Below are 14,108 nucleotides of genomic sequence, written 5' to 3'. Positions count from 1 at the left end.
CTCTGGAATAGAAAACAAATTCACTGCGGTGATGGAAAAATGGTTTGGAAAGTGGGGAAGTTTTGTCGTGAGTATATTCTCTTCTTCAGTCATTGTTGTTGCAATGTTTGCTGTCTGTGCCTGCTGTTGTGGGCCGTGCCTACGGGCACTGTTTTTCAGGTGCGTGGACAAGGCTTTGGGAGCCCAAGCTGCGAGAGGGTGGGCCGCTCCTCTTGCCTACCAGATGTCGATGGTTCAGTCATCGGCTCCTTTGCACATAGGAGCCGATGAGGGGGAGACTGTGATCCGGCTTTTAAGCCCCACAGACAACGATGTCTGAACTAAGAGGGGAGAAAACCTTCTCTCCTAATATCCTTTATGCTTCGATTTTTTATTTTATTTTAAACAGTGGTCAACATGATTAAGAATAGAATCGGAACAGATACAGTGTGAAGTAAATGATTATGAATATTATGGGGGAGGACACACAAGGTGAAATGAAGCGAGTAACCGGATCTTCCTCTGTAGCATAAAGAAAATCAAAAAATTTTTTTAAAACCTAGAAATGTTAATGATTTTAAGTCAGAGCTGTAATTAGTGAGCAGAAAGAGGGTCAAACGCATTCAGACAAGAGGTTCTGGTCTGATCACATTGAGATAAGGACGCCACTAATTTGAAGGATTTTTTAAACAATTTATATATACAGAAAAATCACTTAAGTTATTTCCGCAAGGTCTAAATGTGTTATGCAAGAAAGGCATGGCTAAAGAATGATTTGTGTCCTCCCATATTAGAGCCATGCTTGAATGTCAAATTGTATACTGTGTATAACCATTCCTTCTCCAGAGGAGGACCACGCCTGGTTGGAAGACAGAAGGAGCATACAGAGGTGGAAAAGAGGACGACTGTTAGGGTCTACATTAACTGATTCACATGATGCTTAGTCAGATTTTAAAGCTGTGCTTAGGGGCAGTGTTTATTCTCTCTCTCTTTCCTTAATCAAGCACATATAGAATGATTTGGGCTAGCTCACTACACTACACTACACTACGCAGAAGGTTACCGGAGAAATGGCGTTCCCACCCTTGGGGGGAGGGCAGGGATCCACGTGCTAGCCGGATGGAACCTCCTGATTACATATAGGTTTACGGGGTAACAAGGGGATGTGATTGTTCTTGCAGAGGGACAGCCTGCGGGCGGTTCTACCACTGATCTGGGTCCGGATGATCTTCCTTAATGATGTGTCATTTAGGCACATCATGGGGGGGTCTGTAAGGATATCCTTGGATCAGTGGTGGAGACAGCCTGACTGGGAGCCACAGGGCACACTTAGATAGCACTAACACAAAGATTGGCACATATCTGTCAGATAGCACCCTGGTGGTGACACATTTTCCCTACTGATGACACAGTCAGGAAGCGTACAGCCCTTGCGTGGGTGTGTACCTAGATCTCTATATAATGTATATGCGATGAGCAGACGGCGCGTCTTGCCGATCAAGAGCCCATCAGCGCTGGTGTAATTGTAACCATTTTCTCTGACCTTGTGGGAATTAAAATAATAGAAATATACTTTACTGTTTCGAGAGTCTTACGTCTCCAGTATAGTTAAGTGGCGGTCGTCTGAAGGGTAAAACGGACCGGGACCACTGGGGTGTTTCACCGCCACCAGGGTGCGGTAGCTCTAACAGAATCTTAGAACATAGATTAAAAGAACAAACTTGAAACTTGACTTTGCAATGTACACATTACTCTCATTCAGACCTCTTAACTATATTCAGACATTATAAGTCACCTCCAGGGTCTATATTCAAAGTCAACAGGCGGCAGAAAACAGATGCATTCTGAATATCTACCAGACACTGGGCTTATAAAATGTGATTTTAAAGGCAGAGACAGTAAGAGCTACAAGGAGTTTTTCTTTCCTTTCGTTTGACTCTGAATTAAACTTATGAGTAATAATTTTTAACCACTTATTCTTAAGAACAGTTGGAGACATGAGGGCTCTCAGCCCCAGTTTGACGGATATTAGTCAAATTGCGTCATGTGCTTTTAAAGATGAGTCTCTTTAACTGCAAGAGTGTGTTGGCAAGAGGCGTCAAGCTTCAAAGGAGGTTGTTTCCTCCAAGGTCATCTTGTGTTCTAACTCCAATTTTAGCACTTTATGAGTGTGACTGTAATTAAATTGATGGGGCCAGCTTTCTGATATATTACAAGAGAGCAGTCTGCGAGACAAGGCAAGCTGAAGACTTCAGGTTTCAACTGACGGCTGACCCTTACATAAGAATAATTCACATTAAGCTTGTCTACAATGCAGCTGATTTGTAAGAATGATTACTAAGTAAAATAAAACTGTTTTTCAATTGGATTGTTATGGAAATCGGGGGAATTTTCAGAAGAAGAGCAAATGATAAAGGATAATACTTTTATCATTGAAAACAGTCATAGGGCATTCTGAACTAAATTATAAATAAAGTGCATGAACAGTAGCAGAAGGGACTGGATTGTTTAATTTAAATTAACATTTTGTTACAACCCAAAAATTAGGTAAAACCGCTGTAAACATTTGATTGTTAGAGAAGGCCTGAGCAATATTTAGACAAGTGATATGCACAGTCTTTAATATGCATATCATCACCCATGTCAACTCATATAGACTATAAAGTGAGAGCTAATGAAGAAGGTTAGACAGCGCAATGCATTAATTTGCCACAATCTGCAAATAATGTTGAGGCAGACTGATGCCATAAGCCTTATGCTGCTTTCAGACCGAATGTGATTTGGACATCAGTGACATCTGGTTTAGATGCAAAGTCTTTGGTAGATGAGCGTCTAGGAGTGTCATGAAGTCCTATGCCATGTTTCACACATCTGACATGGCAAGTTTTGATGCTCTCTGTGCATTGTGGACAGCCCCATTTTGAGATTTCAAGTGTCCAAAGTTGCAGACACTAGGGTTGGAAAATCTGAACTTTTGCAGCTGGACGTGTAGCGTCAACCAATCTGAGAGACTCCACTATGTGATGTAGTGGCGCATTTTACAACAGGATGGATGGACCAGGAAAAGCCGGGAAGGGAGGACAAACTCATTAACCTGACTCTCGCCAGATGGATGTAGTTCTGCTAAACTCCACATAGCTCCACACATCCATCTGGAATCGCTCCATTGGAGATGTATTTCATAAGGGGCCTTATCAAAAATCCTTGATTGGATAAACCACTTGTCCGTCATATTTTTTGACATGCTACTTCAGCCACTCACATCAAAACCAACCCGTGATGCTGATGAGAGCGACGCAGGGAAAACTAAATCCGAAGAGCTCCCATGTTGGATATAGCGCGATGTCTGTGAATGACTGATGTTGGTGTTCTCAGAGAGTGCGCTATCCTTCAATGTCGGAAGGACAGAGTAGTTGGACTAAACTGCCCTGTTTCTAACATCTGGCAAAAATAAGCTTCATTTTTATATTCAATTAACATACTTGATTTATTGTTGCTGGCGTTTACTCCGGGCGCGGGCTGGGGGCTGCCTTGCATGAATGTATTTCTTGTTTAGCAGTCTTGTACACTGCACAGTCTACTGTGTGCATATAGCTCTGTATATATATATATATATATATATATATATATATATATATATATATATATATATATATATATATATATATATATATATATATATATATAAATTTTATCGTTTCTGTATAGCTCAAATATCGTTCTTGGCTTTGTTTTAGACTGTTCTTGATGTGCTGAATTAGGGTGTTTATTGCAAAAAACACTAGAATTTTCTCACTCTACTGATTTCTACTGTTCTTCAGTCTACTGTTCTCCAGTTTTGCATTGTATTACATTGAAATGACTGTCGTCATTTCAGCTTTTAACTTTTTGCTCTCTCTCTTTTTCTTCATAGTAGGTACACCTGGTCTGGCGTTCTGTTAACTGTGACATCATCCAGAGAAGACGGCTCACCCGCTACTACCATCTAATGTAGAACAGATTACTAGATCAATGTGTGCTTCTGTGCTTTTTTGTTTCTCTTGTTGTGCGTCTGTTCTGTCTTCCGTAACCCCAGTCGGTCGAGGCAGATGACCGTTCATACTGAGCCCGGTTCTGCCGGAGGTTTTTCCTTCCCGTTAATGGGTGGTTTTTCTTCCCACTGTCGCTTCATGCTTGCTCAGTATGAGGGATTGCAGCAAAGCCATGTACAATGCAGATGACTCTTCCTGTGGCTCTACGCTTCCCCAGGAGTGAATGCTGCTTGTCGGGACTTTGATGCAATCAACTGGTTTCCTTATATAGGACATTTTTGACCAATCTGTATAATCTGACCCAATCTGTATAATATGATTGAACTTGACTTTGTAAAGTGCCTTGAGATGACATGTTTCATGATTTGGCGCTATATAAATAAAATTGAATTGAATTGAATTGAATAGAACTCAGAAACTTAAAGAGAAAAATCATTGCTTCCACTGATGAATAATTGTGTTGGACAAAGTGTAAGTCAGTTCACTTTAAAGTTTTTACCTTAGACCAACGGAGATTTGGAAAGTTGTATATATTTAAAAGCATTACTAACAGTGAATTCACATAGTCATAAGCTATGAAATAAGTCAATAATCTGTGTATTAATGAGACAAACATTTTTCCTCCTTGGGAGATGTTTTCCTTTGTTCATTTTCTTGTATTTTGGTTATTTCTTTGTTAAAAATTTTTATTTGCTTTTATTTTTGGCATCTCCAGTGACAAAGTAATGTTTCAGACTTAGAATCAGAATCAGAAATACTTTAATGACCCCAGAGGGAAATTACTGTTTCAGTACTACCGCCATCACATACATCACAAGCATTTCAGGGGGAGACGATTTACTGAGGCCATGCTGCCAAGGACACCGCTTACACAGTGCCCACAGGGCGCTGTCATTATTTTGTGGAAAGATAGGGGCCAAAATTGGAAGGGAGCGGAAAAACACATATTTCAAACTTCATCCTAATACAGAATACTGTTTGAGATATCAAATACCTTGGCACAAGAAGCACAAATAAGACGAGACACATAAAAGCATGAAAGGTTAACATTAGAGATTAGTCGCGTGTAAGTTCATCTGTTTTTGTGAGCATCAGTTGTGTCTGTTTGGCTGAACTTTTTATATTTCCATGAACACAGAAATACATAATAATGTGAAAGGAGACATTTTAAAACAAAATTACTAGAAAGAAAAGTAAAGAAAAGATGCTGTTTGCTATATCTTCCCAGGATCAGCCAGTACTTAGAAACAACAGCACATTAAACTGACATTAAGAGGACCAGGTTTTGACTGCATGCCTTACCTAAATACTAACAAATGTTTTTTCTGAGCTGTTGCTTTCCAGAAGCTGGATGGAGAAATGCCACCTTTCTCCCAACAGAAGACTCTGAGAAGTGAGCTTTTGCAGGGGAACGGTAAGAAGTAACTATAAAAAATGGACATCCAGGGAAAAGCAGATATGACTAAATTATGCTAAGTTTTAACCAACTTACACAAGATACTTTGAGATCTTCCTGCAGTAGTTATAAAGCCACTGCTGAAAGGCAGTGGCTTTATAATGTTTGTTGAGTTACTCTTATCATTTCTATTCTGCTTTCTGCTCATTTCTTTGCAAAGAAACCTGGTCAATATAATTGGATTGCGCTAACAGAAAGATTTTGGTGTCTTTTTAAGCATTCTCAAATGCTGAATGGAGTACAAAACTGTTCAGCAATGAGATGAGGGAAGTCCAGGAACATGCTCAAAGGGGGCGGTGCGTGGGCTTGGAACCCGTTAATAACTGCTTGTAGTTCTAGTTTTTTGTTAAGACTTACTGTGCATTGAATGAGATAAGGTGAACCTTGACACAGTACTGAGTAGAAACAGCTATGTAATGAGTAAGATGATAAAATTATTTTGCAGAGAACGTTCAACTGTCAGACATTGGAAGGTAAGACAGACATTGGATGAATTCTGTTAAAAATTACTGAAGAAAAACTGCTGCATATACTTTTGAACTTTAAAATGATTTTTATTACTACAGAAGTCTACAATAGAAACACCACATTATTCAGTAAAACAATGGGAACCCAGTATGCCTTTTACTGTCTAAAACTTCTGATATTTCAAGATGTTTTCTTTGGGTAGGTTTTTGCTGTAAGCTATGTGTGTAAAACATGCGGTTCAGCAGTTAGTTTACAACATACAAATATATTCATTCAGCTGACACCATTCTTCTGCTCAAGGTAAATTTACATTAAATACTACATACATGAATCCTAACTCTTCCTCACAGGTTAGAGTATCATTAGGGATCACTCCTTCAAATTCTTGCATTCTTCCTCAAATCTATGCCTCCTTTCTCCATCTTTTTATGTAGACAAATTAGCATAGCTAAACACTGATGCATATTCAAACATGTCCCTACATCCCCTGCCTCTCCTCCTATGTCTCTCTAGACAAATTAACATTGGAGAACAAACATGTTTCTCCTCCCTATATTTTTTCTCTCTTTTTCCTTCCTTAGGTCAAATTAACTTGAGTAATTACTGAAATATACACACTAAACCCCTTCTCCTGTTTTTCATAGTTGGTGTTCTAATGTTTTTCCACTTTTAGGGCAAATCCATAGTGAAAAAAACATTTATGTATTTGCTTTTATCTCCCCAGAAGAATTGACACTGATGACCACACAGATATCCCCATAGCTCCACTCCCTTTTTTAGTTAAGTGCATGGGGAAGTTTTGTTATATCATTACACAAAGTCAGAGGAAAAAAGGAACACAAACCTAAAATATGGACCTCCAATAGATTCCAACTAATTTAAAAATCTTTTACCCATACAGATACACACATGCACACAAACCCATCACCAACCCCAATCAGCCCAGAATAAATCCGCAGCAGATCTAATTACCATGTCGTCTCTGAAGACACTGGTCGCCACAAAGCCAATCTTCAACTCCTTGTTTGAACAGGCTGATGAACTAAGGGACTTGATGGATATCAAGTCATTTTGTTTAATTTATAAATGGATTTTCCCCTAATGCTTAAATTATCATCAGCTTGTGAGACCGTGAGGGTGCAATGAAAAGCATTTTGAAGATAAAAAGTCTTGAACATGTGGTGCGGTGGAAGATAGATAAATGAAGCAATGGAAGAGACAGGACAAAGATTTCCAGGGAGAATTGTGAGTCCTTCCACTTTAGAATAATAAAAGTTACATTCTAAAATACAGCAGTGAATAAGGAGATACTAGAAAGCAAGTATCAGAACTTTATCAAAATTAGAGTAAGGACAGATGATAGAGGAATTTGGAAATAAATCCACCACTGCTCACTCTCTGCCACAATGAAGCAGTTTAGTGAGTAAAACACGTATGGAGGTGGGACATACGTATACACCATGACTTCATTAGCATTTTTCTGGCTAGATTTTCCATCAGTCACTACAGTTCAAAACCAGGGATGTTGAGGAACTTGATGGTGTTAAACTGATTCTAGGAGTGAATTTGTGAGTGTATGGTTGTATGCCCCATATGTCTTGTGCTGCAAATGACTGGTAACAAATGACTGGTCCAGGATGTACTTCACCTCTTACTCACTGATTGCTTGGAACAGAGCAGTCTTCAGCAACACCCGCCTTACCCAATATTGCAACCCTCAACAGGACAAATTAAGTTTAGAAAATAAGTAAGGAAACACAGTTTAGATGAGCTCTGCAGTAACTTAAAAAAGGAAGATTACTGACCAGTTCAAAGAGCTGGGATTAAGTATTGTCAGGGATCACTTTTCACTCTGCTCAGTCCCACTCCAAGCCTGATCTGTTTCTCCTGCTGCTCTAATTATCCTGGACTCAATACACCTACCAGCTCTCCTATATATACTCACCTCAGTTTGCCATTCCCTGCCGGATCGTCTGCTGTACTCCACTGACGGCATCCTCACTGCATTTGTTCCTCGTCCTTGCCTCACGCCTGCTGCCTGCTTCTCACATCTGCCAAGCCTCTGCTCCCTTCACCTGCCAAGCCTTAGCTCCGCCGTCTAGCTCCAGCCATCATCACACGCCTGCTCCAGTCTGGTACAGTCTCCTGGTTCTTCATCCCACCACTCATTCCCTTTAATAAAGACTCTTTAATTGTGGCTCTGTGTGTGGCTGAATTCGGGTTCAATCTACAAAACCCTGACAGAACGATCCGGCCAAATGAACCCGTCACCCACACAGAGCCCGGGGCCCACAGCCACCTCCCACCTGAGCTCCATGGCGGAACTCATGTTCCTCAACCTGAGGAAACTACTGGACTCTTTACGCACTGACCCGCCCTGGGTGTGGGTGGGTACAGCGGAGAGCCTGTGGAACATTTATAAAGACCAGACCACTCCGTTGTCCGTCCTTGGGATCACCAGGCTAGCGGAGGAGATTGAGTGGATTAAGCAGGCTGCCTACACCCAGATCCTTCGCAGGCCACCTCCACCCAGACCTCCGTCCGCAAGCCTGTGCTGCAGCTCCTGCCACGGTTGTCTCCGCTGCTGCGGAGACAACCGTGGCAAACAATCATGCACACAAATCTAAGGGTAAATTGAAAAGACCAACTAACCTGTTATGGTGTTGGAAGTGGGAGTACATAGAGAGAACCCAAACATGCACATGGAGAAAATGCAGAATTACCCCAGGATGGGATTTGAACCCAGGTTGGTAAAAGGCAACAGTGCTACCAACTGCACAACTGTGCTGCTCTAATCCAAGAGTTTACAGAGCAAAATCCACACATTGATTTTTGTCAACAGATATCACCTAAACACTATTATGAAACCATTGCCACAAACAAAGACATTCAACAAACAGCATTGAGAGGGAAATATTACGGCCAAACAGTTGGAGCAGCTGTGTTCCTCATCAACAATAAGTTTGCGGTCCATTTCTATCTTTAATCCGTCTGTGGTTGTCTTGTTGCTGGGCTAATAGCAACAAGAGCTATTAGCCCATTACAGTAACAGGTAACATTTTTTGGTTGCTCTGGTGGCATGATTGGAAAAGCAGTCTTTGTGTGACGGTCATTTGAATACCTGTTTGCATACGTTGTGAAGCCTCTCAATATTTGTTCTTTGTTTTAATAAAGTTGCCTGTGATTTGTTCTTGTCTAGCACTACACCTTCAACATGAGTTCCATTAGAGGATGAGACATGAGCTGGTTTGTATTGAGGCAGACAACTGTTATGTCCTATTGTGGCTGAAAATAGTCTGGTCTGGTAACCCTAAGTGACGGTCATTTTAGCAGTTAGCATTAGCTTCCCCTAATTTCTTTAACTGTTTAATGGTAGCAAAGCTAATACATTAGTTCATGGAAGACAAGTTACTGAAGCTAAATTTGGAGTTTAAGTTTTGTGTGTTACAAGGGTGCACTTTCGTTATGGACACACACAAAACTATGTCACTCCATTTACCACTTTAATGGACACTTTAATGGATGAGTTGTGTGCACCAAACAAGCAACGTGTTTTGATGGAGCCTTATTAGGAACATCAGACACAAGAAAGAAAACACTGCTGCTATTATAAAGGAAATACATTTGTTTGGAGCTACTCCTATGTCTAAAAAGTTAAATAATTTTCTCTGATCTATCTGATTATGTGACTCTAGAGCAGTGGTCTAAACTCAAATCCTTAAGGTCCAGTGTACTGCAACTTTAAAATGTGTCCCTTGCCCTACACACCTAAATCAAATATCTAAACTACCTCACAAGCATCCAGTTGAGCTCTGCAGAGCTCTGCTAATGGAGTCAGGTGTGTTGAAGCGGAGACTCATTGAAAAGTTGCAAAATACCAGCCCTCGAGGACTGGAGTTTGAGACCACTGTGCTAGAGGGTGCTCTGTCACTGACCCTTCTATAACTCCTGGAAGAAAATCAGTAGAAGGATGAAAGTTTTTCAGCAGACAGCCATTGCAAAACAATGTTCAGCTCATATCAGATTTTAGTAATGGCTTTCATAATTAATACAAATATTGTCTGTGTTTAAAATATTAAGCATAAACTTTAAAACAAATTGAAATAACTTAATGTAGGATACCTAATAGGTAATGGTATTACCTATTCATGACAAAAGTATATCAAATAACATTCTTTCCATTAACAGCTGTTCAGTGGTACTTTAATGCAGGCTGAAAATACCAAAACACTCAGATTAGAAAACATAATCAATGACGAAACATATTGGAATTCTGTTATGTCTCTTGGTGGAGGTGGTCACTTTTTCCTGTTGCTGCTGCTTCCTACCTCCCTGCTGTCCCTGCTTTTGCTGTGTCTTGTCTTTCTGAGCCCTCTGTTCATATCACCCAAATTCTGAAACAATGGATCTGGTCTGCTGGTCTCTCAATGCAATTGATAAACAAATTTTGACGGTAAAGCAGGGTAAAGGGGACCTGTCCTGTCCTGACGGGACACACTTCGTGGGATACACCCTGGACTCCTGGAACAGGTAGAGGATGGTGTGTTTTTCGATTTTGTCAGTCGAGGACGTTGAAGACATATACATGTTTGGATTTGTGATACTCGGATTTCTTCTATTTGGATTTGGAGGATACCTGATGTATCTACAATTACAGAGGATGTCGGTGGCAATTATGGCCATGATCAGACTGCCGGCTGCATTTGATGCGCACACAAAGGCTGTGAACGAGCAGAACCGTAAACTGGATGAGCAGAGCTGCAAGCTGGGTGCGATGGGACGCAGGCTGGCTGCGGTAGTTTAACTCAAGGGTGAGATGGGATAAAATCTTGGATATGCACGCTTGCTTCAAGGCGAAAAAGCCAAACAAATTCGGAAGCTTGGATTCACCACGATAACCAAGTGTCATAGACTTCAAGACTGACAGAAAATTTGTGCAGCTTGCTCTCAAATTAAAAAGTGTATTTTGTGTTTTGGCTTCCCCCCTTGTCAAAACTCCCCTGGATGTTATGGCCCCCCTCCCCATCCCCCTGTGGACACCTGTGGATGGGTTCAGAACTGTGGCGCCAGTTGATAAACTTTCCATCATATCAAGGACAATGGCCTCTGGACAGCGTTCATGGATAAATTGCATACACTCACTCACACACACACACACACAAAACTGATGCTCAATTCTACATGGACTCACTTGACTTTCTTGTGCTGAGGTTTTTTTCATATCTCAAACTGTACACTGTCAAGGATAAAGTGTAAAATATGCTTTTTTTCCCCCTCTCCCTCCCCAAATGTGGCTCCTATCTTTCCACAGAGTTAAAGGCAGTGCCCTAAGGAAACCGGCGGGGTCCTTGGCAGTTGAAGGAATGCGCCCAACGGCTGTGTTCTTTTTGCATGCAAGGCATCAGTCAATCATTCCCCCCCTAACAGTAGTTACATTACCTGCTGATGGGTTGGTTCCTGTGGACACCATAAATTCTATAAACCCAGTTTATCTTGTAATTTAACAGGTAAAGTAAACTTCCCTTGATATCAACATTTTACCATTATCTACTCTACTTGGATTTTGTCAAGGCAGTCAAGTTTTATGGCGTAAAAACTGTATCTGATGATTAAAATATTTAGTTCATATGGACAATTCATTGTAACTCGTGGGTCTTTTAAAGGTGCCATGACATCATTATATAAACCACTTCATGTAGTTGATATCGCTACATATGTAAATTCTCCAAAGACTTTTATTAAAAAAATAATTCCAGCTTTTTGTAGGAGTTGTTTTGGCAATCTATACCCCCCCCCCCCCCCCCCCCCCACACACACACACACACACACACACACACACCCCTCAGTAAAATGTTTGGGTACAGTAATGATATGTGGCTCTACCTAATTGATTTCATTCTGATTGGCTACAACCATACTTGGTTGAGTCTCCGTCGCATAACTCCTACCTGGTTCAGGTGTCTCGGGGTGTGATGATGAAGAAGTAGAGGATGCCCCGTCTTCACTGACAGCTCCCTGGGACAGAGACATCCCTCTCCCTGGAGGAAGCTTCATGCCAAGCTGTTCTGCCATCTCCACGTGATCACCAGGGTGTACGTAGTCAAATACACTGCTTCCTGTCAGCTCCACCTGTAAAAACAATTCATCCATCAAACTTTACATTTGTCCTTTCCCTGTACCTTTCTCACTTCTTTTACGCTGTGATTTGAAGAGTGAAGTGACTCCATGCCTACAGTTAAAAGTGCTGTTAATAAGATGTCATGGGAAGTGTTCTGCAGCTCTACAAGGTTTGGAGTAATTCAGTACATCCATCCCTAACACCTGTTGCTGCACACTGCCTTTTCTGCAAAACGTAGCCTACAACATTTTCCACTTGTTTACCAGGAAGATAAATCCCTGAAGTTTTTTTTTGTTCTTGCAAACACGCACTGTCACAACGTATAACCCAACATTAATGTCACACTTTTCCCTCACATTAAGAACTGTTAATTTTACCAACATGTTTCTTCTCAAAGTTTCTGACTCAAAGTAGTATTAACATTTTGGCGAGGCCCAGAAACTTAAATCTGTTAGATGATCTGTTCCACTTGTGTTGGTTTTTAACAGGCCCGGTAAGGCCCTAGTGTTGGTGAACACTTGGGGGATGGGGGCTTCTGCACTACCTCCAGCCGTAGGTGTTGTGCACTCTGCCACTATTATGGTTTACTGTGTGACATTATCACTTTAAAGAAGTCTGGGAAATCAAAGAATAAAAAAAGTACATAAATCCATCCATTTTCAAACACCTATCCATTGTGGAGTCGCAAGGGGTGCTGGTGCCTATATTCAGCTGTCAATGGGCAAGAGGTGGAATACACCCTGGACAGGCCTATCACAGGGCAACACAGATACAAACAAGCATTCTCACACCTAAGGAGAATTTAGCAAGGCCATATAACCTAACAGTCATGTTTTTAGACTCTGGGAGGAAGCTGGAGTACCCGGAGAGAACCCATGCACACACAGGGAGAACATGTAAACTCCATGCAGAAAGACTCAGGGCAAGGATAGGACTTGAACCCAGGACCTTCTTGCTGTATGGCAACAGTGCTACCCATTGCACCACTGTGCAGGCTAGTACATAAATCATTAGAAATAAAAAACACATAAATAAAACAAAGAATATTGTTTGTATATTTGTACATGCAGTAATGTCTTGAATATTTTCAAAGGATTGCATTTTCCACTAGGACAGATATCTGCATCGCACATCAGCCTGAACTAATAATAAAATAAAGCCCTTAAAGCTAATGCGCTTGATGTTACCTCAACACACACTACGCTGTGCCCCTTCTTCAAGCTGCATGACTCATCACTCCTTGCATTTCCCTGATCCGCAAAAACACTCCCGCTCCATGGTTCCGTGCGCACCTCCCAGTACCCACCACCACCACATCTACTGCCAGGATTACTCCATTTTCTAGGGGAAACCCTGAAAATGCTGTCTGGTACAAACCCGCCACATCCCATCACCAGTATCCCAACAGTTTAAAGTGGAGGTAACAGCATTATGATGTTGGGATGTTTTTCAGCAGCAGAAACTGGGAAACTGGTCTGAGTTGAGGGAAAGCTGGATGGTGCTAAATACAGATATATTCTTGAGCACAAAACCTGTCGGTCTGTCCATGATTCAAGGCTGAAACAGAGGTTACCTTCCAGCTGGAAATTGACCCAAAGCATACCGCTAAAGCAACACTCAGTTTAAGGGGAAACATTTAAACCTTTTTGAATGGAATGGTCAAAGTCCAAACCTCAATCAAATAGAGAACATGTGATTAGACTTGAAGATCATTGTTCCCACACCAAAAACATCCAAAATGAATGAGCTGGAGCTGTTTTGCCTTGAGGAATGGATCAAAAATCCCAGAGGCAAGATGTGGTGAGCGCATAAGTAATTATCTATTATCTTTATCAAAGAAGTTCAACAAGCTATTACAGAGGGCCGGCTCTGTTCTGGAAACTCCTCTAAAACCCCTGGAGAACATTTCAAAGAAGAATTCTTTCGAAATAAAGAACATTACAGACAACCATGTTTGACAACAAAGTACCTTCAGTCAGAAGCTTCTCCAGATCTCCAGGTTTATGCAATGTCTCCTACCCATAGAAAAGCTCCAAACCACAGACAGAAGGCATCG

The 14,108-nt window shown here is 41.2% G+C and overlaps 1 protein-coding gene across 7 annotated transcripts in view; it reads right to left on the bottom strand.

Moving 5' to 3' along the window:
* LOC105919040 (neuronal PAS domain-containing protein 3) overlaps positions 1-14,108 on the bottom strand; it is a 1,017,839-nt gene that overhangs the window by 110,937 nt on the left and 892,794 nt on the right. For all 7 annotated transcript variants that reach the window (XM_036134634.1, XM_036134641.1, XM_036134635.1 and 4 more), the window contains one exon: positions 11,883-12,063. In XM_036134634.1, the coding sequence (XP_035990527.1) occupies positions 11,883-12,063 (181 nt within the window). The remainder of the gene's footprint in view (positions 1-11,882; positions 12,064-14,108) is intronic.

Source organism: Fundulus heteroclitus, unplaced genomic scaffold (assembly GCF_011125445.2).
Source record: "Fundulus heteroclitus isolate FHET01 unplaced genomic scaffold, MU-UCD_Fhet_4.1 scaffold_87, whole genome shotgun sequence".
Lineage (NCBI taxonomy): Eukaryota > Metazoa > Chordata > Actinopteri > Cyprinodontiformes > Fundulidae > Fundulus > Fundulus heteroclitus.
Note: the sequence above shows the minus strand (reverse complement) of the source record. Positions and strands in the feature narration are given on the sequence as shown.